Genomic DNA, 24,756 nt, shown 5'->3' on the forward strand with positions numbered 1-24,756 from the left:
AAAGTTCCTCAAGTAAAATTTATAACTAAATATTGATTTATTTTATAAGGGTTGCTACAAATCAGGGAAGTCAGACAATTCAGGGAAAAGTCAGGGATTTTTATTAATAATACTGGAAAAAATTAAATTTTTGGAATTCATAAGAAACTTCTGAATTTTAACGTCTTTTTGTCTTTTTTGCCTCATAAACTATTAAATTATCACGAATTTTAATACTATGAGCAAAAGTAAATCGCAGGTCATGATTAATTAATTTAAAAGGAATAAAACTGGTAAAACGTATTTATTAGAACGAGTTAATTAAAAGTTATACACGATTTATGTGCTGCTTATGAAAGACAGAAAAGATCTGATTGAGAAATAAAAGACGCTAGAATATATTCACACGAATATATAAACAGATCAGAACAAAAGTTTAGAAAGTGAACCCGCGTATTGTAAAACATTTTTGATTTCCAACAAATACAAAACCTTCAATTTTTTATTCTATTTCTAACAAAATTTCTTTTTAAATAACTTAATTCCTGAGAAGAACTATCATAAAATTATTACTTAGAAATTATTTAATGAATAATTTTACTTAAATATTTCACAATTAATTCAATTTTAAAAGAGTTGCGTTTAAAATTTCCATAAATTGATGAACTTCAAAAAGTTTTGATTTGAAGTTTTATCAAATTTCAATTTTATATGAATTTAAATAGAAATTTTAAAGAACTTAGATTTTTGAAAAATTTTTTAAATTTAAATTCTTCTGAAGTTTGTTAAATTTTTTAAAACAATTAATTAATTATCAAAAATAATGGATTTATAGAAGAATTTTAGATAAAAACAATTTAAAAAGTTGAATTTTTGAGAAGTTACAAATGATTGTAGAAATTCAATTATTTTCAAAAGTAATAAAATTCTTTGCAAAAATTAAATTATGTTCAAAAATTAGAAAAGTTTCTCGTAAAAATTTCAATTATCTATTATTTTCAAAAAATTATAATAAAATTCTTGGCAAACTTTCAATTATTTTCCTCAATGCAATCATTTTCAATATCTACTATTTTAATAAAATTTTCCAAAAAAATTCAATTGTTTAAAAAAAAGTTTAATAATTAATTATTCGTAATACAATTTTAATCGCATTCGTCGAAAAATTTAATTATACTTAAAAATGTTATTAAAATTCATCGAAAGAATTCAATTATTTAAAAATTTGTTAATAAATTCTTTATGAGAATACAAGTTTAAGAAACATTCAATTAGTCAATAAATTATTTATTTTTGTATTTAAATAATTGAATTCTCGTAGAATTTTCTAATAAAATTAAATTTAAAAATGAATTTCAAGTAAAATTATTTAGATAATAATTGAATATTAAAAGCAGAGCATGAATTTCTAGAAATGATTGAATATTGAAAAGGTTTCAAATTAAAATCTTTGAAAATCTGAATTTTTCATACTTTTAACTAACAATTCTGTAGAATTAATTTTTTTGAAAAAGTTTAATTGAATTTTTGTTAAAATCATTTGAAGTTTTTATTTTCTAATAATAATAATTGAAGAATTTCCGAATAATCGAAATTTCGTAAAATTGAATTATAAATAAATGGATTTGAAAATTCACAAAGAACTTTTTAAAAAATTATTAAAAATAATTGATTTAAAAAATAAAGTTCAAAATGGTAAAAAATAATAATTAAATTGAAATGAAAAAAAAATATTTTGAAGAAGTTACAGCAACAATATTCTTATAATACAAAATAATGATTTTATCACTCGGTCATTTTTAATTATTATAAAATATGAAGAAAAATCAATCACTGTTCGACTCGGATCTTTATCTTTATGTTTAATAATAATATTTTTATAAGTTGTTGAATTTCAAAAAGGTTTGAATATAAAATTTTTGATAATATTAATTCGTATTGAAGAATAATAATGATTAAATATTTATTTAAAAATGAATTTATTGATGTTTTCGAATAATTTAACTATGAATGAAATTCGTAAATAAATATAATAGGACATTTTCTTTTAGTATCTAATAATTTTTAGAGTGAATCAGAGTATTCTTTAGGGTCTAGGAAAAAGTCAAAATTTTGTCTGGAAATCAGGGAAAAACAAAATTAAATTTTAGTGGCAACCCTGTTTATTAATGATCAACATTAGCAATTAATGAAGTTCAATTTTTTGTCTAAATTAATAAAAAATTCCGATTTCAGGCAATTTTAAAACCTTGGCGTCAATACTTTCATCAAATACAAGTTAGAAATAATTATTGATGCCAAGCTTTTAAAATTGTCTAAAATGAGGGTTTTTATTTAGAGAAAAAATTGATTTTCATTAATTTCTTATGTTAATCATTATAGTCTATTTCATATTTGTCAGAATTAAAAATATAATATGAAACATCAATACGGAAATCTAATTAGTCATATCAATAAAATCAATCAATATCTAGTTATAAATTTTACTTGGTGGAACTTTTTGCATCGAAGATGTTTTTGTTGGGATATTTCTTTTTGGAAATTTTCCAATTTTTCTATTTCAAAGTGCTTACATATGCAGGTCCAGATCCAGCCAAGGCTGTGACAGGATCAATCATATTTTCCGAAACCTCTTCACAAAAGCCAACAGCGGAAAATAATTTTTCAGTCAACTGGGCATCTTTTTCGCTTGCATTCCTTCCGCGGGAGTAAACAGTCGCCCCGCAACCTACCAAAGCCGGTGTATTTGGCATTACTCTGATAACTGGAGTTCCTTCCGGAAGGCCCTTGAAAAAAGTCAATCATTTTAAAAAATCAACTCAAAATCAATTTAAAAAATTTTTTTCAATATTTTTATAATCTTCAAATCCAGAAAAATTTTCTTTTAATTTGTAAAAGTAAACAAACAGAATGACAATTTCAATTTACCTTCTCCAATGTTTTGAGACTAATTCCCATAGCGATGGATAATAATAATTTTTTATTTGATTTTATTTCCGGTAAAACCTTGTGAACCACTTGTGGTTTCACTGATAAAATTAAAACATCTCCATGATCAGCTACGGAACTATTTGAAAATACTGTGCTAGACCCTAATTCCTGTGTGAATGAAAAGAAGATATTTATTAAAATTAAAATTAAATTTCCTCTAAATAAAAATTAAAAATGAATTAAATTAATTGATTTGATCATTAAATTTATTGAAAAGTACTTGATAATCTGGAACTGCAAAAAAAAAAAAGAAAAAAAAAGTCAGAGAAAATAAAGTTATTCTTAGAATAATTAGAGTATGATAAATTTTTTTTAGCAATCTAAAAAAAGAATTGTCATGGATCTAAATGAATTTTTAACTAAATAATATTGTAATCACTTGAGAAAATTTTCCGTAGATTGTAATGCCTTGGAATCAAGTAATTTCTTATCGCTCAATACTTATGTGATCTGTACAATAAAAATAATACAGATTGAACAACAAATTATAATTACTTAAAGCATTTACAAAATAGTTAATGATTATTTTCTTTCATTATTATTCTTTTAAATTATTATACAATTGAATTATTTGATTCAAATATTTTCCAATCGAATTATTTATTATTGCTAATTAATTTACAATTTTATTAATTTTATTATTATTCAACTGAATTATTTTATATTTAAATATTATTTAATTCAATTATTTAATTTAATTATTATTATGCAACTGAAGTATTTAGTTTCAAAAATGATTCAATTTAAGTAGCTTCACTTTTATTCAAGTGAATTATTCAGCTTTAAAAATTACCTATTCATTTCAATTATTTAATTTTACGAAATATTATAATTTGAAAAATAATTAATTATGAAAAATATTCATTTTTCAAATAATTCTTTCTTTTTTAATATTTATATAATTATATATAAAAAAAACAAACCTGAAAAGCTCCAATACTTCCTGAGTCACTAGGAAGACAACTCGCTGTAATTTTTTCCCCTTTACTTAGACCTGAAAGTAGGAAATATTACAATAATGTTATTTAAATAAATATTATTATTATGCAAACAAAAAATTTTTTTATTTTCAAATATAAATTTTTTAAAATAATTTCATAATCAAAATTTTAAAAAAATTTACATATTAAGTACATAACACTGGGTTACAAAAAATGGTCATGTCGTGTTTATTTAAAATTTACTGTGTTTATTGAAAGTTTAGGTGTCACTGAATAAGAATATACCAGAAAAACTTTTTTTCATTCGGTCATTCCCTTAAAAAACGAGTTTAAAGTCTCAAAAAACCGTATTTTTAGCACTTTTTGAGGTAGCGTAACAAGAAAACGCAACATGATAAAAATCTCTACAAAAGCTTAAACAAAAGCTTAAACCTTCAACTTTAAGGCTCAGAACTGAAAAGTACTTAAATAAGCACTGAAAACCTGCAGTCGCTATTTGAAATTATCAAAAAAGCTGGGTTAAGTAGCACTTGGTAAAAATCGATTCATCTAACCGGATTCGGTTGCAAATTGTTACTTGAGGTTTCTAATGACGAATTGGAACTTAGATTTAAAAATTTCAAAATGGTAGACTCAATTTTTTAAAATTATCAACGCAAATTTTGAAAAATTAAGTGAACTCATTATTTTCAGTCTGCCATTTTGAAATTTTTAAATCTAAGTTCCAATTCGTCATTAGAAACCTCAAAAAACCTCAAGTAACAAGTTGAAACCGAATCCGGTTAGGGAAATCGATTTTTACCAATTGCTTCCTGTTCTAGCTTTTTTTGACAATTTTATGTAGCGACTGCTTGATTAAGGAGGTTTTCATTGATTATTTAAGTACTTTTCAGTTCTGAGCCTTAAAGTTAAAGGTTTAAGATTTTATTTAAGCTCTTGTAGAGATTTTTATCATGTTGCGTTTTCTTGTTACGCTGCCTCAAAAAGTGCTAAAAATACGGTTTTTTGACACTTTAAACTCGTTTTTTAAGGGAATGACCGAATGAAAAAATGTTTTTCTGGTATATTCTTATTCAGTGACACCTAAACTTTAAATAAATACAGGAAACTTTGACTAAACACGATATGACCATTTTTTTGTAACCCAGTGTAATCAATTATTATTTATATTTTCACAAAAATTTTAATATAATTCTTCGCAAGAATTCAATTATCTTCATAAATTATAAAATTCTTCAAAAGAACTCAATTGTATTTATAAATAGTAAAATTTTTTACAAAAATTAAATTATTTCCAACAAAACTTTAATTAAATTTCACGAAAGAATTCAATTAGAATCTAAAATTTTAATAAATCCTTCAAAACAATTCAATTATTTTTTTTAAATAGTAAAATCTTTGCAAAAATTCAATTATTTTCAATAAAATTTCGTGAAAGAATTCAATTTTTTTCTAAATTCATTATAAAATTTTACAAAAGAATTCAATTATTTTTATGAATAATAAAATTCTTCTCAGGAATTCAATTCTTTTCAATGCAATTTTAATAAACTTCAATAATGAAATATTTAATTATAATTATTGACAAAAAGACTATTTTGAAAAGTTGAAAAAATTTTTTTTGTTTAATACATTATTTTCAAAATTTTCAATTAAAATATTATTCAAAAAGTACATTATTTTCAAAAAAACTTAAAGAAATTCTTCAAAAGAATTTAATTATTTACAAAAACCCTAATAAAATTGTTTAAAAGAGTTTAATTTTCTATCAATAATTTAAATAAAATTTTAATAGTAAAATTATTAATTACGATTATTAACAAAATCGATTATATTTAATAAATTAAAGATATTTTTTGAAAGAATTTAATTATTTTCTATATTTTAATTAAATTTCCTTGACTGAATTAAATTATTTCAGAAAATTGTTATAAAATTCTAAAAAAAATTAAATTATTTTCTAAAAATTATTACCTATTATTATTAGGATTTTCAAAAATATTTATAAAATTCTTCGCAAGAATTAAATTATTTCCAATACATTAATTTTAAAATTGAAAATACTTAAAAAGAAGAATTATTAAAAAAAGTTAAGAAACAAACAAGCAAACAACAACTAACCGAACTATGAACAGATTACCAGAATACAACGATTATTAGTATAGATTATTGAAAAATTTCCATACAATTGAAATTCGGTAAAATATTTTAAAAATAATTGATTGGTAGAAAAGTATAAATAAATTCAAATTTTTGTATAATTTTAAAAAACTAATCAATTTTTTCAAGAATTTCACAAAGTTTAAACATTTTTGTTAAAATTTCCAAATTTTGTTCCAAAATGTAAAAAATAATTAAACAAAATTGTAATGTTATTATTTTATGTCCCTATGCATTTGAATTTTCAGAAATGTGTCATTGAATATTTTGAAAATAATTGAATTTCAAAAAATTGAATGAGAAAAAATTCTAAGAATTACTTTTTTCAAAAATATTTTAATATAATTTTTCAAAGCTAATTTTCATTAATTTTTTTTTAAATTTACACTCACTTGAAGATTTTTTATTAAATTTTTTGAAAATTCATTTATTTTCAAAAATTGCAATTAAAATTCTTCAAAAGTTTATTTTTATAAATTATAATAAATAAATTATTTTCAATTGAATTTTACAAAATTTCAATTATTTCAAAAAATTTTTATTTTAGGTATATTTTAAATATTTAACTATCTTTCAAAATTATTCAAAAATAATTTTTGCAAAATAATTTTCTATAATTATTTTTCACACTATAAAAATGGAAATAAGTTTCATTTTATACTAGAAATATAGTGTTTTGTAGCAATATTTGGAAGAAAAGTCGAATAGTGCGCAAATTTTGAAAAAAGTCGAAAAGGTCATAATATCCGAGGCCTGTTTTTACTATTATTATTTATTGTGACTTATTTATTGACATAATTTATGAACTTGACTATTATTATTATTATTTGACTTATTTAGTTTTTTTATTAAAAAATTATTCACATTTGTAATATGAATTCAAAAAAATTTACCAGCATTTATGAATCCTTTGGCTAAGGCCTGTGCCATTTTTCCGCCACCAAGAAAACCAATTTTCAACATATTGGTATCGATATCCAATTGTATTCTCTTCTTTTGTTCTTCAATATCCGCCAAAAGTCTGTCACTAACTATAACACATTTTCAATATCCATTATTAGAATTTAATTAATGAATTTTTATCACAGTTATAAATAGAAATTTCTTCCTATATAGACTGTAAAAACATATTTACAGTTCTCTTAATCACAAACAATAAATACTAAATCAATAAAAAAAGTATACTTTACTTTATTGGTTCATAAAATTTATTTATAAATTATAGAATCAATAATATTTCAATTAACCTTTCTTTTATTTCTCTACTTGATAATACAAATATCACCAGAAGAAAACTATAAACAATTTTTCTTTCTTACTTTATTTTTAATTCTTTTTAAATTAAAATAATTAATTAAATTTGATATTAAAATTGTTCAATGAATTTTAATTAACGGTACATAAATTTTGCTTTAAAGAGAAATTCATTTCTCGTTACCATTCACGAGAAAACGAGACTAAAACTCAAACTCAGATGGGATTCGCAATCTCGTCTGGACCATATCGTCCAGTGAGAAGAATTCTTCTGTTTACAACACATTTTCATTCTATTATTATCTGCAATAACAAAAAAAAATATTTTATCTAATCAGAATTAGTTGATTTTTTCTTATTTTTGCAATTTCTAGAATAACAAGGATATTTCTTTAAGTGGTAATTTCTTCTCTTTTTTAAATTCTCATCACATGAGAAAGTATAATAATATTAATAATAACAATAGTAACAAAAATAATAGAAATTATATTTTGTTTATTATAGTAATTATAATATTATTATAGCCCTTATAATTATTTATTTACCTGAATATAAAAAACGGTTTAACTTCAACACATAATTAATTTGAAAACCGAGTGATGGAATCATTATTATTATTATTCAAAACAAATAATAATAAATATTATTATTATTATTATTATTATTATTATTTTATATTGAGTATATAACTAATATCTAATGTATAAATAAATTATAAAAAAAGTAAAGTAATTTTTTTATCGAGAGCGAGTTTTCAATTCCTCTTTTCAACCGCACGATTTTTTTTAGAGATACGCAAAAATTGAACAATGGGAAAAAAGGTTGAAAATCGTGCATTATTTATCACTTGTTTATCAGACAATATAGATTATTTGTTTACTGATATATAGATTGGTGCGAATGACATTTAAATTATCTATTACAATATAAGCTTGTTTACGAGTATACATTTGTGATAATTTTTTTTGTTTCGTAGTTCCCACCAGAAAAAGTTTCTACTAAATTAAAAATATTATGTGACATTAAATTAGAAAAAAGTATTTTACACACATTAAAAATCTATTTATATAAAACTGTTGCATTGATATTTGTTTTTGTTTATGAGAAAATAGATTTTATATTATTACATGAAAATAATAAAACAAAAAGAATATGAAAATGGACTTTAAACTATATATCATCATTGAACAATACAACTTATTTATCTTTTATCACACAATTGCACCATAAATTTATAAATCTTTAAGATTATAAGGTATTTATGTGTTTTAAAATTGAATCTGTTTTTAATTTTATTTCTATTATTGGTTAATATTATATAATTTCTATTATTTATTCTTTCAAATTTAATGTCATGAATAAGAAATTTTTTGTAAATTCAATTTTTTATAGTAAATTTTGTAAATTCAATTTTTCCAGTATTTAATTTTTTTATGGTAAATTTTATAAATTTAATTTTTTTATAGTAAATTTATGGTAAATGTAATTTTTATCAAGTTGATTTCTTTTTTTTTTACTTATTTATAGATTTATTTTACTTTTAAGGTTCAAAATTATTGTGATTTGAAACTAAGTGCAAAAAAAAAATGCAACAACTTTTATTACTCACCATTTCGTTCGTTCAAACGTTTACGAAGTGTTTGGGTTATCTTATTTGTTAACCCCATTGTTTTTCTTAGACCCACAGTCATCTTTGAATGATTTCTTCACCTTAAAAAACAATTTCAATTATTAATAAATCAATATATGTAAATTACTATTGTTTTCATACAATTATTTCTTACTCTTGCTTTTATTATTTAGTTTTTTACTCTATGTAATTATTTACTCTAGTTTTACTTTTGCCTTTTTATTATTTTTTACTATTTGTTTTTTCCTCTTGTTTTGTTAAATTAGTTTTTTATTGTATTGTTAATAATTAATAACTATTATTTTTTTTTCTTATAAAAATATATATATTTTTTATTTATTTTCCTAAAGTTTTGAACGAAATTTATTTTCTATTTAAATATTTTTAAGGAAGGAACTGTAAAAAAAAGAAAAATAATTAAGGAAAAGTAGAAAAAAATCGCGGTTCATTTGAAAGTTAAAAACTTTAGGAACATTTTTTAATTTGCGCAGAACAATTTTATACCTTTTATAAACTGTATAATAATAAATAGTATTTATTTATTTTTTTAATTAATGCCTCGTTTATATACTAAATAAGGAAATGGATTTTAATAGTAAAAAATAAAACAAAATTCGAAATTGGTTCCTGTTTGAGAAACACTTTTTGTTAACTTTGATAATAGCATTGATAACATTTGATCAATGAGCATCAAAATCTTACTGATGAGTTTTGTGTACGAGACGTGTATAAATACCTGTTCCAGTCACGATTATTGACTATCTTGATATTCAAATATTGTAAATAATTTCCCTTATCTCTCTGGCGCCATTAAATGATAAAAAAGCCGCTTTGTAAAGCTTATTGTCAAGATTTACATTTGAAGGTGCATGAGTTGAGGATGGTCAAGTGTAGTTGAATCTTCCCGAACATGTGACTGAAATTTCATAATAATTTATCAATTCGCAATTCACGAGACTTCAAACCTATCTAATATTGATTTATTGTTAATTAAAAATAGCACTTCAATTTTCAATAATAAATATACATATAATATCAATATTTAGCTTTCCCGCTGCAATAATTTTCTTTTATTCAATATTTATATTTACTTCCTCTAAAGCTTTTATTATTATTCAGGGTTGACACAAAAATTTAATTTTGTTTTTCCCTATTTTCTAAAAAAAATTTTGACTTTTTCCCTGAACCTAAAGAAAATTCTGATTCAGTCTAAAAATGATTAGATATCTATTCAAAAAATATTGTCTATTACATTTATTTACGAATTTCTTTAATTGTAAAATTACTCCAAAACATCAATAACTTTATATTTACATAAATAAATGTTTAATAATTATTATTTTTCCATGGGAATTTATATTTTCAAAAACTTCAAACTCAAACCTTTTTGAAATTTAACAACTTATAAGAATATTATTACAAAACGTGAAGAATGACCGAATCATTATTTTATATTATAAGAATATAGTTACATTTACTTCTGCAAAATTATGTTTACCATTTCAATTCAATTATTATTTTTTCTAGAATTTTTAAATAAAATTCTTCTTTAAATCAATTATTTTTTAATAATTTTTGAAAAAATTCTTTGAGAATTTACAAATACAATTTTACGCGATTATTCGAAAATTCTTCAATTAAAATATATGTTAGAAAATAAAAACTTCAAATAATTCAAATAATTTCAACAAAAATTCAATTACACTTTTTCAAAAAAATTAATTCTACAGAATTTTTAATTAAAAGTATGAAAAATTCAGATTTTCAAAAATTATAATTTGAAATCTTTTCAAAATTCAATAATTGTTTATCTATAAATTCACGCTGTAATGCTTTTAACCCCTTCAGTGTGTAGCTAAAATATAACAAAATGGTCCCAAAATGTTTAAGACCTTCTTGTGAATAAATTTTCATAACACTAGGTACTAAGAAGTTTTTGGGATCGCTGATTACGATTCCAGTGTTAGTTTTTTAAAATTCAAAATGGCGGACACGAATTTGAAAAATTAATTGGATTCGCTTAAAATTCGTTACTCGGGGGTTTTCGTGGTCGCTGATTACGAATATGACATTAGTTTTTTAAAATTCAAAATGGCGGATCCAAAATGGCGGACACGAATTTGAAAAATTAATTGGATTCGCTTAAAATTCGTTACTCGGGGGTTTTCGTGGTCGCTGATTACGAATATGACATTAGTTTTTTAAAATTCAAAATGGCGGACACGAATTTGAAAAATTAATTGGATTCGCTTAAAATTCGTTACTCGGGGGATTTCGTGGTCGCTAATTACGAATCTGTTATTAGTTTTTCAAAGTTTAAATGGTAAGAATTTTTAAAAGAATTTATCCATTTTTGAAATTTTTCAAAATTTTTGGCTGACATTTTAGATGAAAAATTATGTATTTTGAAAATCTGACTTCAGAATCGTGATCAGTGACCCCAAAAACCCCCGAGTAAGAATTTTTGCGAATATACGTTAAGATGTTTTCTTTTTTGGGCCATGACGTGTATACACGTCATCCACTATTTAGGCCAGTTTTTTTTATGACATACACGTCATCCACAGTCAAGGGGTTAATATTCAATATTATTATCTACAATTTTGACTGAAATTTAATTTTAAATCAATTTTTATTAGAAAATTCTACGGGAATTCAATTATTCAATTATAAACAAGTTGTAAATCCAGATGTTCATTACATGAACATTTTGCTTCCTCTTTACGATCAGCAAAAAAATTTGCTTCCTCGTGGAGGAAGCATTAACGACAAATATATTTAATTTTTAAATCATTTTTTATACAATTCATTATTTATAAAATAAAGTTCATTCGTCTTAATAGAAAGAATATTTATTTATTGGTTTATACACCTGTCTTCAGCCTTACATACTTGGCTATACAAGTGTTTCTCTTACAATTTCACTTTACAAATATTTCTTATTATACATTTCCTAATACTAAGTTTTGCGTCTACAGCCGACTTTATTAGGAGTACTCGCATTACGCCTGGACCACCCGTCAATGGGTTTTCTCGCCAGAGAAGAGGGAAACTGTAGAAAACCTCTCTGAGTACAACCGGTTTATCGACAGTCGAGTTCTAATGGTGTGTACCGGACAATAATCGACGGTGCACATCATTATACCTCGACGTCAAACCTCCCGCTCAGATTATCTCACGTGCCGGAAAAATACCAAGCCAAATGGGCGCGAACCAAGGGTACTTATACCCTTGGTCCTTAAGGCGCTCTCACAGCTAGTAGACAGCATACAAATTTGAATTTACTGTCTCTTTCACTCTAATTGATTTTCTCTCTTACTCCAATTACTGCCTGCGCAGGCAGGCAGAGCTGTGAGAGCTCCATTAAACGACCGCCAAGCGAGGCATCCATCCGACTGAGCTAATCTGTCGGTAATAGAAAGAATATAATTTGCTTATACAGTAATATGAATCTAAATAAACAAACAAATTTTTAGTAAAAAAGTGAATTTTTCAACTTTAATTGTAATTAATTCTATAATTTTCAATAGAATGTATACTTTATATATATAGCAATCGATCCGTCTTGGTGCAAAGAATAAGATTTTAGAAATATATAAGTAAGATTTTCTTATACGGCAACATAATTTTGCGAAAAGAACTCATTTTTTGATAAAAATGCGTATTTTTCAGCTTTAATTGTGATTAACTCTGTAAATTCTCATACAATTTATACTTTTTATATACCAATCGATTCGTCTTGATGCAAAGAATAAGATTTTATTATATATTAAAAAACTTCAATAACCAACTTAAAAAAATTTTTGTTAGAAAAAAGTCAAAAAAATTTCTTTTTTTGAGAATTTTTTAAAGTCTATCAATCCATTTCGAGATATTTTTATGATAAATACACCTGGTAAATTTTAGCCAAATTCGTTAAAACCTCTTCGAGTTATCGTGTTCACAAAAATCGGGATCCACACACACACATCCGGACAATTTATTATTATTATTGAATAATTTAATATTTCTTAAAATTGAATTCTCATAAAGAAGTTTATCAACAAATTTTTAAATAATTGAATTCTTTTGGTGAATTTTAATATAATTTTTAAAAATAATTTTATTTTTTGAGGAATTCGATTAAAATTATATTAAAAATAATTAAAATTCTGCAATGAGTTTTATTATTCATCAAAATAATTGAATTGAGGCCTTGTTTGTTTGTTTGTTTGTTTTGTTTTAATGGCCTCTTGTATGTACAAATAGCCAGTTCGAAGAATTGAGGCCTTGAATCCAATAACTCGCCCGACGCTCGGAGGAACGCGCAACTGCCAGTCAGTGAGCAGTGAGCGCCTCTGGGCCACTCACTGCTACCCGACTGGTATTAAAAGTTCTCAAAAGTTTCAATAAAATTTTATTTATATTTCAAGTAATTTAAAAATTTTTAATTAAAATTATTTAAAAAAAACTACATTACTTTTAAAAAATTCTTCAAAAAAATTTAATTAGGTATTTTTGAAGATTCTAAAAAAAAAAATAGTTTAAAAGAATTTAATTTCCTATCAATATTTTAATAATATTATTAATTACTATTATTAATACACAGGATTATTTTTAAAATTTTAAATAAATTCTTCATAAAATTCAACTACTTTCAAAATTTTCAATAAAAATTATTTTAAAAAAATTGCATTAATTTCGAAAAATTCAAATAAATTCTTCAAAACAATTAAATTATTTTCAAAAATTTTTAATAACATTCTTTATGAAAAAATTCGATTATTTTCATAAAAAAAATTTCTGGAAATAATTCAATTATTCAAAAAATGAAGTATAATATTTTCTGTTTGAATATAATTTTATTTTAGAAAATTTTAAAAATTTTATATTGTTTTCTTTTGAAAAATGATCTTTTTCTTATTTATTTTTTATTATGAAATCAGAAAAATGAGGATAATAAAGATTTCTTACCAAGTTTTATCAGCAGAAATACTATATAGAGTTTCCTGATTATTCCGCCAGTTGCTCATTGCTGGATTGAAATTTGTCGTCTGCTTGACGTGAGTTCATTTTCATTCACTTGATTCATTATCATTTCCTATAAGGGCGTGGAAAAAGTGTGTTTTTTAAATAAAAATTTAATAAACATTGACAATAAGGTGTAACAAAAATAAAAATATAAATTTTCAATTGGTGTGAATAAATTTTTTCTAATTAATCATGGTAAGTCAAAAAGAAAACAAACTTTTCTTAACTAGAACATTATAGATTATTTTAGAACTTTTCATCCTTACCTTTTTTGGAAATCCAAGATTTTTCCAAACGTTATTCTTTTAAAATCATCCCATCTTTTTACGTATCTAATTTTTTCAATTAAATTATTTTAGTAACTAATGTAAAAAATTAACTAAATTCACAAAAAAATAAATTACTGATGTTTTTAATCCCATTTTTTCAATATCTACCTTTTTCAATGAAATTATTTTAGTAAATTATATAAAAGATAAACCAAAATTGCAAAATAAATAAATTACTGGTATTTTTAATCCCGTTTTTCTAATTTTTTAAATTAATTTAGTAACTAATGCTTTTAATATTCAATTATAATCTAAAATTTTAAATGAAAATCATTTTTAAATCAATTTCTATAAGAAAATTCTACGAGAATTCAATTATTTAAATACAAATATGAGTAATTTATTTAATAATTGAATGTTTCTTAAAATTGAATTCTCATAAAGAAGGCTATCAACAAATTTTTAAATAATTGAATTCTTTTGTTGAATTTTAATATAATTTTTAAGAATAATTCAACAATGAGTTTTATTGTTTATGATAATAATTGAATTTCTAAAAAGAAGTTTATTATTTATGAATATAATTGAATTATTAAAATTTCTATTATTTACGAAAAAATTGAAATTTTGACAATTTTATTAAATTTTTTGAAAATAATCCAATTTTGGAGAAATTTTATTATTTATAAATATAATTAAAATTTTTACAAAAATTCTACGAAACAATTTAATTATTTTCATAAATTGTAAACTTCTACGCAAGAATTACATTATTTTTATAAATAATAAAATTCTTCTGAGGAATTTAATTATTTTCAATGCAATTTTAATAAAATTTCTCGTACGGGTTAAATTAATATTTAAAATTATAATTAAAATTTTTCTAAACAATTCAGTTATTCTGAAAAGTTTCGATAAAATTCTTTTTAAATTTCAATTATTTTCAAAAATTTTCAATTAAAATTATTTAAAAAAATACATTATTTAAAAAAATTCTTTAAAAAAGTTTTAAAAATAAATAATAAATTACTGGCATTGTTAATCCCGTTTTTTTATTTTTAAAATTGATGTAGTAGTATAGCTAATGTAAGAAATGAACTAAATTCAGAAAAAAAACAAATTGCTGATGTTGTTAATTAAATAAGAAAGTAAATTCGAAAAAAATACTATGATTAATTTAAATTTAATTTTAGCAAGATCCAAATGAAGACACTGAGTGGAATGATATTCTCAGACGGAAAGGAATTATTCCCGAGAAGAAGAAAGATGCGGAAATAACGGAGGATCAAATTGTGAATATTTTAGAATCGACAATAGATCAAAAAACAGGACGTGGTAATTTGGAATAATTAAATTTCCTCTAGTAGAGAATAAAAAATTTGATTAATTTATTCCTTTTTTTTACTAATTTTTGTTTTTTACAAATAGAAATCAATAATCTAGAGGAAAAAACGTTAGATGAACTGGATGAACTTGAGGATGAGGAAGACGAAAGAGTTTTACAAGAATATCGACGTAAAAGAATAGCAGAAATGCAGGAAATGGCCAACAAATCAAAATATGGAGAAGTTAGAGAAATTTCCGCTCAAGATTATGTTCAGGAAGTTAATAAAGCTGGCGAAAATATATGGGTCGTTTTGCACTTGTATAAAGCAGGGTGAGTTTTATGTAATTTCAATTATCTACTAATTTCAATTAATTACAATTAATTGTAATTAATTGAAATCAGTTCAGGATGGCAGCAAAATTTGATTTTCAAAAATCCCTCACTTTTCTCTGACACATTCTTCTTTTTCCCTGAATTATAAAATTTAGAACAATTTAAAATTCTGCAAAATTGTTTAAAAGTTGTTTGCTTTTTTGTGTCCTAACTTTTAAAATAATTTTTTTTTATACATTTTCAATTTTAATATTAATGTCATGAAAATCATTGGATTTATAAAAATAATTAAATTGTTTTGAAGAATTTTATGAGAATTTTTTAACATAATTGAATATTTTAAATGAATTTTATTAAAAATTTTAAAAATAATTGTATTCAATCGAAAACTTTGATTAAAACGTTAAAAATAATTCATTATTCTCAAAAATTTTATGAAAACTGTTTTGTAAATAATTCAATTTTGTTTAATATTTTTAAAAATAATTGTATTCTTTCGGGAAATATTATTAAAATTGTATTAAAAATAATTGAATTCTTTCGAAGAATTTTATCAGAATTTTTAAAAATAATTGAATTTCATTCATATTTTTAAAAATAATTGTATTCTTTCGAGAAATTTTACTAAAATTAAATTAAAAATAATTGAATTCCTTTGAAGAAATTTATTATTTCTAAAAATAATTGCAGAAAATTTTATTATTTATGAAAATAATTGAATTCTTGCGAAGAGTTTTGTAAATAATTAAATTCTTTTGAAGAATTTCTTTGTGTTTTTTTTTAAATAATGTATTTTTTGAATAATTTTAATTAAGGACAGGGTGGCCACATGTCAGTAAAGTCAGGGAAATGTCAGGGAAAAAAATTTTTTGTCAGTAAAGTCAGGGAAATGTCAGGAAAAATTTTGTTGTTAGGGCAATTAAAGAAGAAGGGAAATGTCAGGAAAAACAATTTTTTGTCAGTAAAGTCAGGGAAATGTCAGGAAAAATTTTTTTGTCAGGGCAATTAAAGAAGAAGGGAAATGTCAGGAAAAACAATTTTTTGTCAGTAAAGTCAGGGAAATGTCAGGAAAAATTTTTTTGTCAGGGCAATTAAAGAAATTAAGACGGTCATGCAATACATTTTTTGCTCTAAACAAAAAAATTTTTGTCAGGGAAATTTGTTGTTATGTCAGTAAAATGTCAGGGAAATGTCAGGGAAATTGATAAAGTCAATCTTGCGGACACCCTGAAGGAATATATGAAAATAATTCAATTAAACAAAGAATTTTTTTCAAATTTTTCAAATTAAATCTTGTCTCTTAAAAATTATAATTAAATTTTTCATTATTGAATTTTTTTTTAAAGTATATTGAAAATAATTGAATTTCTATGAATAATTTTGTTATTTACAGAAATTTCAGAAACAATTAAATTCTTGCGAAGAATTTTACTTTTTTTAAAAAGAATTGAATTGTTTCGAAGAATTTATTAGAATTTTAGAAAATAATTGAATTCTTTCGAAAAATTTATTAAAAATTAGAAAAAATTTAATTAAATCCTTTCGTGAAATTTTATTAAAATTGTATTGAAAATAATTGAACTCCTATAAAAATTTTATAATTTATAAAAATAATTGAATTCTTCCGAAAAATGTTATTATTTGTGAAAATAATTGAAATTTTGCGAAATATTTAATCAAAATTTTTTAATATTAGTTGAATTCTTTAAAGAAATTGTTTTTAAAATTCTGAAAAATTAGTTTTAAAATTCTAAAAAAAAGTAATTTAATTTTTCAAGAATTTTATAAAAAAATTGACATAATGAAATTTTTATAAACAAATTATATCATTTTATAATTTTTACAGAATAGAATTTAATAATTTACAAAAAATTTCTTAAAAATTTTGAAAATATTTGAAATTTTTTAAGCTTTAAAGAAGATATTTGATGAATCTTTTTCAAGAAATCTATTAAACGTTTTGAAAATTAAGGAATTTTTAAAGGAATTTTACACAAAATAAGATTTTAAATAACCAGAAGGAAAAAATTAATATAATTGAAAATAATTGAATGTTTGCAAAGACTTTGAATTCTTTCATAAAATTTTATTTAATTATATTGAAAATAATTCAATTCCTGTGATGAATTTTACTATATTTATAAAAATAATTGAATTCTTTCGAAGAATGTTATTATTTAAGAAAATAATTCAATTTTTACGAAGAATTATATTTCAATTTTTGAAAATGTAAACAATAATAATTCATTATGTACTTAATAAGTGAATTTTTTAAAATTTGATTATGAAATTATTCAAAAATTTGAATTAAAAAATAAATAAGTAATTTTGTAATTTGCATAATAATATTTAATAAATTGAACACCACATTCCGCTAGTTTTATTTATAAAAGAAAACATAAGATAAAGTCTATATGTAATAACTAAACATTCAATGTAGCAAGGTTTTTTAATTTGTGGTTTCTTCAATTATTAAAATTCCCTGACTTTTTAAAAATTTTAAAAGTTCTCTGACTTTCCTCTGATTTCCAGTTTTTCCCTAACTTGCGGCCACCCTGTTAGTTATTATTAATTATAATTAATTTAAATCAAAGTTTTGTTAAATTTCCTTTCAAAATTGTTATTATTTCGTTACAGAATTCCTCTTTGCACGTTAATTAATCAACATTTGGCATCATTAGCAAGAAAATTTCCAACGACGAAATTTTTAAAAAGTATTTCCACCACCTGCATACCAAATTGGCCCGACAGCAATCTACCAACAATATTTATTTACACAAATGGAGACATGACTAAACAAATTATTGGGCCAATTGAATTACGAGGAATGAAATTAACAGAAGATGGTAAACATTGTTCTTTTAGTAAAAATTAAAATTAATCGTAAAATAGATTGAAATCAAAATCAATTAATTTTTTGCAGAATTGGAATGGATGCTTGGAGAAGCAGAAGCTGTTCCGACAAAAATAAAAACCGATCCAAAACCAAAAGTTCGAGACGTTCTCTTCTCGAAGTTAAATGAACAAAATGATGATCTTGCTGATACGAATGATTGGTGATGCTTTCGTTTTGTTTTCAAATGGAAACAGAAGGTCTTCGATTTATTTATGCACGTCATTTGAAGAAAAATTATTTTTTTAAGTAATTTTTTGCATAGTTGAGATGACATTAAATTTTATTAACACTATTATAGCACGAGATTTGTTGAATTATAAATTTAAGTTTACAATTATGCTCATCCAAAGCAATTTTATTTCAAGTTTATAATTATTTATTTTAATGGGATTTATATGTATCTATTAACAATTATAATAACTGTAAAGAAATATTTTTAAAAAATGCGTGGAAAAAAATACTTGTTAAAAGTGTGAAAGCATTTAATTTTAACATTTTTCTATGAAAAATATCAATAAAAGTTTTTAGCACTTTACAAAATGGTTTTTCATTTTCTAAAAAATTCATACGACTCTAGTTAATTTCGGCGAAGTTCACAACGTTTATGTACCTAATTAATTAATTCATTTCTTAATTTGTTTAAAAAAGTATTATTTTTTAAACATTTATGTATTTTTTTCACCGAAAACAATAGAGCTCGAACCAGTGAAAATATTTAAAAATACGGACTTTACGGACCAATTACTAATAAAAATTTAACCAGTTCGAGTCAAATAAGAGAACATTTTACTTAAAAGTAGAAATTAAATTTTTCATAACTATAAAACATGAAGATATCGATCATTCCGAGTCTTCGACTTGGAGTGGTGGATTTCTTCATGTTTTATAATAATTAAAGGTGATTCAAGCATTTTTAACTAAAATTCTTCTTCAAATCGATTATTTTTTAATACTTTTTGAAAAAGCACTTTGACAATTTTCAAATTCATTTGTTTACAATATTCAATTTTACGAAATTTCAATTATTCGTAAATTCTGCAATATTAAATATATATACCTATTAGAAAATAAAAACTTAAAATAATATTAACAAAATTTAATTAAACTTTTTCAAAAAAATTAATTTTAAAATTCAATTATTTTGAAAAATTCACGCTAAAGGTATTGCTTTTAATATTCAATTATTATCTAAAACTTTAACTGAAATTGATTTTTAAAAAAGTTTTTGTTAGAAAATTCTACAAGAATTCAATTATTTATAAATACAAAAATAAATAATCTATTTAATAATTGAACGTTTCTTAAAATTTAATTCTCATAAAGATTTTTATCAACAAATTTTTAAATAATTAACTTCTTTTGATGAATTTTAATAAAATTTTTAAGAATAATTTTATTTTTCAAGAAATTCGATTAACATTACATTAAAAATAATTAAAATTCTGAAATGAGTTTTATTATTCATGGTTGCCACAAAATCTAGATTTCAAAATTCCAGGCTTTTTCCAGGTTTTCCAGGTCAAAAATATTAAAAATTCCAGGTTAAAATTTAGGAATTATTTGTGATGAAAAAACAAGTATTTTACAAAACAGTGTTAACAATATTCATTATTATGTAGTTATAAATTAATGTCCCCTTAAACAGTTAAAATCACAGGCATTTTTATGTCAAAGTGAGACAATAATACACACTCACCTATATAAGAGTAATTTTTCTAAAAGTGCTACTTTTGATATTCCATTTTTCAATTTATTTTTTTTAAATTATATGGGTTTTTCTATTGAAACTACTTTATTTCATACTCAAGAGTAAGAATTTAAGTTGCGCAAAATTAATTTAAAAATATTAAAGTCTTTATTCTTTGAATTTTACTCGGGCCGATATGTAAAATTTGAATATTTATAAAAGCAATATTATTCCTCCTTTTTATAAATAATATATATGGAAAAATTAAACATCAGATCTTTAACTTTATTTTAATGTGCATTAAAATTTTTTTTTAGAATATTTTTAATGTATAAAAACATCATTAATCATCATGATGTAATTTTAACTTAAATTGAAGACAAAATTTAAACATTTTTAACACATATAAAACGGAGGTCCAAAAATTTTTAAAATGAACATAATGTTAGAAAAAACATTGTATTTTCTGGAACTATTTTTAAAAAATTTCTAAAAATTTGAAAAACAACCATAAAAATTTAGTTTTCTTATAGAAGTCCTATTGGAGAAATTATATTAGTTATTGCATAAATTCAGTTAAATAAAATTGTTTAATTTTTTTTAATGATAAGTAAGGGCTAAATTTTTACTATGAAAATGGTTAATAATATTATTAGAGAGTAGATTTTATAAAATTAATCGAGACATCAAAAATGTCACTTTCAGAAGAATCAGTCATAATTAGAACATTCAAGTCATGTCTAAATTTACTAATTTTTATCTTTAAACTTTGTTCAAAATCTTGAACAAAAAACAACTAGTAACAAAAAATTTTGACAATCGTAATACTAATAAAGATATAAATTCCTTTTTTTAGAACAATCTTAACAACATTTTTCACAGTTTTAGTCAATAATTAAAAAGAAAAATTAAATTAATTTAAAGAGAAGATAACATGGAAAAGGAAAATTGTATGTTAACATTTAAAGAAAAATAACATGTTGAATGGAATTTTTCTTAATATCTTTCATTAACCAAAAAAAATTCCAGAAATTTGTTCAAAAAATTCCATGCTATTTCCAGGTTTTCCAGGTTGTGTGGCAACTATGTTATTTCTTAAAATAATTTAATTTCTAACAAGAATTTTATTATTTACGAAAATAATTGAATCCCCGTAAAAATTTTATTACTTATGAAAATAATTGAATGATTGTGATGAAATTTGTAAAAAAATTTGTAAATAATGAAATTCCTGTGAAATTTTTATTATTTTTTGAAAATAATTAAAAGTTTGTGTAGAATTTTATTAAATTTTTTTTTTAATAATTGAATTCTTTGGAAAAATTTGGTTAAAATAGTAGAATATTGAAAATCATAAAATTAAAGAAAATTTTTGAAAATAATTGAAATTTTGCCAAAAATTTTATTAAAATTTTTTAAAATAATTAAATTTTGGAGAAGAATTTAATTATTTATAAAGATAATTGAAATATTGACAAGAACTTAAAAAAAAATTTTAACATAATGGAATTTCTGCAATCATTTGTAATTTCTTAAAAATTATCCAAATTATATCGTACAATTTTTGTTTATACATTTTTTTTTAAAATTATTCATCAAGAAACTACATAAAACATTTTTTTATCATAATTTATATCAATTTAAATAGAAAAATATTTTTTTCACTAAATTATTAATTATAAATGTTATGAACTTTTCAATATTATTATTACAAATAATAATATAAAATTAATACGAAATATTTCTATTTTAATAAAAATGTAATTAAATAGCTTTTAAGTACCGTAAAGGCGCTAGCACAGCTCCTACTGCCTGCCTGCCTGCAGGTTGTCATGGTAACACATAAGAGTAAGAGAGTCAGAAAATTCAAATTAAATGTTTTTTCTCTCTCACTCTCATTGCGCCTGCCTGTCTGCAGGCAGGCAGTAGAGGTGAGAGTGTACCTGCAGGCAGTAGAGGTGAGAGTGTACCTTAAGGTCATGTTATTCAGTGGTCACGTGCCCCATATACTTTACTATGGGAACCCGTGACCACTGAATAACATGACCTTAAGTGAGGCTAAATTCGCTCATGTAGGGTAAATTCGCTCAACCGATGTCTATTTTTTAAAATTCGATTCACATACTTTTTAGGAAGAAATATTTAAGATTTACAATTGTTTTGGTTAATATAAATGCTAAACTTTAATTTAAAATTTATTTGCAGCAAATTCATTGGTAACTTTCAGTAGAAATTATATTTAAAACACAAGTGAATAATTTTCATATTGAACAAGTAGTATGAAAAAGTAGGGAATAAAGCTTTACTTCAAAATTTTTAAGTTTCTGAACATTACATTTCCTGTATCTCCAACACGATTTTCATAAAGCACAAAAATTAAAGCAATAAATAGATTCTGCAAAAAAAAAAAAAAATTCAAATTTGTTGTGTAAATTCGCTCAGGAAATAAGTCTACAAAAAAGATGTTTGGGCCTGGATATTTTAAGTATGTTAATTACTTTAATTTATAATTCGATTTTTTTAAATAATAGTACTCTTATAACTGAAAATTAAACGATTTAAAACGGTTTAAGCACTAAACTGTCAAACTTAACCTTGTTTTTTATGGTTATGAGTACCTACGTTTGATTGAATGATTGAATCTAATTACTTATTGATAAAACAATATTAAATATTTATTCCAATAACTTTGTATATTGTTCTTAATTTTTTTCTTTATTGATTCTAAAGAATATTTAGTTTCATTTTTGCAAATTATAATATATTTTGCCAGAATAATAATGGTGAGCGAATTTACCCATCATTTAAAGGTAAAGTCGCTCACAAAAAACGGCTTATAAATAATTTTCTGCAACATATTTTAATTTCTTTATGCAGTAATAGGAAAGATAAAGGGTTAAAGATTATATATTTTCAGTGCCAATGTTTATTTTCATCGTTTCCCGAAGTTATTTAAAAAAGAATTGAAAAATTGAGCGAATTTAGCCTCACTTACGGTAGGTAATTCTGTGGAAGAAAGGCATAACAGCATAACTGACATTTTTATCAAATTTGAGATAACATCAGATTTGTATATATTTAATATTGCTCTTCAAAGTTCAATAGCTGAAAAATCATTAAAATGGTTATTAATGTAGAAAATAATGGAAAACATAATCGCATAATTGCGTTTTTGACAAAAGGAGACCAGCATAATAACATAACTGCATTCTGCTTAAAAAACAATTGACATAATTAAAAATGAAAATAACCTTTATGAATAAAAACAATAAGAATTTTGTAATAAAATGTTTTTAGTAAAATACATTTTTCGTACTTTAAATTAAATATATTTATTTTAATAAAACTGGAACAAATTTTTTATAGCATAAATTGTGCATTTAATTATGTACTAATTTTTAAGGGTATTTCTATTCTAAAAAATTTTGGAAAGTATTTCAAAAAATGAATTGAAAAATTCTTCAAGTTGAACAGTAAAGTAAATTTTTTCTTCGTTTCAATAAATTAAAAACATTTTATAAAAAAATAAATTTTATAACTAAATAAACTCTTATAATTTTTTCTAACGAATTAATAGTTTAATTTGTCTTTGTATGAAAAATTTTTTTATTATGACAAATCAAACCAAAATAAATTGTGACATTAAAAGTGTCTGAAGTTGGACTCATATACAATCTGAACTTGCATAACCGCATAAGTGCAATAAAACTCATGATTCCGATGAAAAATTATCAAAATTTATATCAAATCGTGTGTTTTATTAAATGTTATAAAAGAGTTTTGAAAATATATTAAATAATAATACTAAATGCAAAAGACCGAACAAATCTGTTGATTTTCTAAATTGACAGAAGTGAGAGAACATTAAAATTAATTTATCTCGAAATCATGACAAATGCAGTTATGCTGTTATGCCTTTCTTCCACATATTATTCTCTCCAAAAATAATAAAATTGTTTTCCACAGAATTTTTATTTTGTTTAATTATTAATCAAAAGACTATATGAAACATTTTCTTTAACAATTTATAACAATTTAAATAGAAAAATATTTTTTTCTTCTAAATGGTTAATTACAAGGATTAATAATATATAATTATTATTGTTACAAATACAGGGTTGCCACAGGCCAGGGAAGTCACGGAATTCAGGAAAAAGTCAGGGAAAGTAGAATTGGTCAGGGAAATGAAGGAAAAGTCAGGGATTGTTCTTAAAAATATACTGGAAAAAATTAAATTTTTTGAATTCATTAGAAAATTCTGAATTGCGCTTACAGTTTT

The 24,756-nt window shown here is 22.5% G+C and overlaps 2 protein-coding genes across 5 annotated transcripts in view; one reads left to right on the forward strand and one right to left on the reverse strand.

The window, feature by feature from the left end:
- LOC122509956 (pyrroline-5-carboxylate reductase 2) overlaps positions 1-24,756 on the reverse strand; it is a 28,958-nt gene that overhangs the window by 1,941 nt on the left and 2,261 nt on the right. The window contains exons 2-8 of one of the 4 annotated variants that reach the window (XM_043624304.1): positions 13,909-14,035; positions 9,692-9,871; positions 8,935-9,035; positions 6,965-7,102; positions 3,894-3,964; positions 2,908-3,078; positions 2,553-2,765 (exon numbers count right to left, since the gene is read on the reverse strand). In XM_043624304.1, coding sequence (XP_043480239.1) covers positions 2,553-2,765; positions 2,908-3,078; positions 3,894-3,964; positions 6,965-7,102; positions 8,935-9,016 — 675 coding nt within the window. In that variant the 5' untranslated portion in view covers positions 9,017-9,035; positions 9,692-9,871; positions 13,909-14,035. Of the gene's footprint in view, positions 1-2,552; positions 2,766-2,907; positions 3,079-3,893; positions 3,965-6,964; positions 7,103-7,318; positions 7,486-7,509; positions 7,617-8,934; positions 9,036-9,459; positions 9,646-9,691; positions 9,872-13,908; positions 14,036-24,756 lie in introns of those variants that run through there. The other 3 variants (XM_043624303.1, XM_043624306.1, XM_043624305.1) reach the window with 3 other exon arrangements.
- Positions 14,009-19,330, forward strand: LOC122509957 (viral IAP-associated factor homolog). The gene is made up of 5 exons (XM_043624308.1): positions 14,009-14,160; positions 15,428-15,569; positions 15,663-15,891; positions 18,532-18,740; positions 18,818-19,330. The coding sequence occupies exons 1-5, from the start codon at positions 14,158-14,160 to the stop codon at positions 18,952-18,954; spliced, it is 720 nt and encodes a 239-aa protein (XP_043480243.1). The 5' UTR covers positions 14,009-14,157; the 3' UTR covers positions 18,955-19,330.

The sequence above is a fragment of the Leptopilina heterotoma genome, unplaced genomic scaffold (assembly GCF_015476425.1).
Source record: "Leptopilina heterotoma isolate Lh14 unplaced genomic scaffold, ASM1547642v1 Lhet_65, whole genome shotgun sequence".
NCBI classification, from domain to species: domain Eukaryota; kingdom Metazoa; phylum Arthropoda; class Insecta; order Hymenoptera; family Figitidae; genus Leptopilina; species Leptopilina heterotoma.

What these genes read in the sequence shown, in the direction of transcription:
- LOC122509957 (XM_043624308.1), top strand. An exon ending in TTGCACTTGTATAAAGCAGG is followed by an intron (nt 15,892 to 18,531) that starts GTGAGTTTTATG and finishes ATTTCGTTACAG; the next exon opens with AATTCCTCTTTGCACGTTAA. An exon ending in AATGAAATTAACAGAAGATG is followed by an intron (nt 18,741 to 18,817) that starts GTAAACATTGTT and finishes AATTTTTTGCAG; the next exon opens with AATTGGAATGGATGCTTGGA.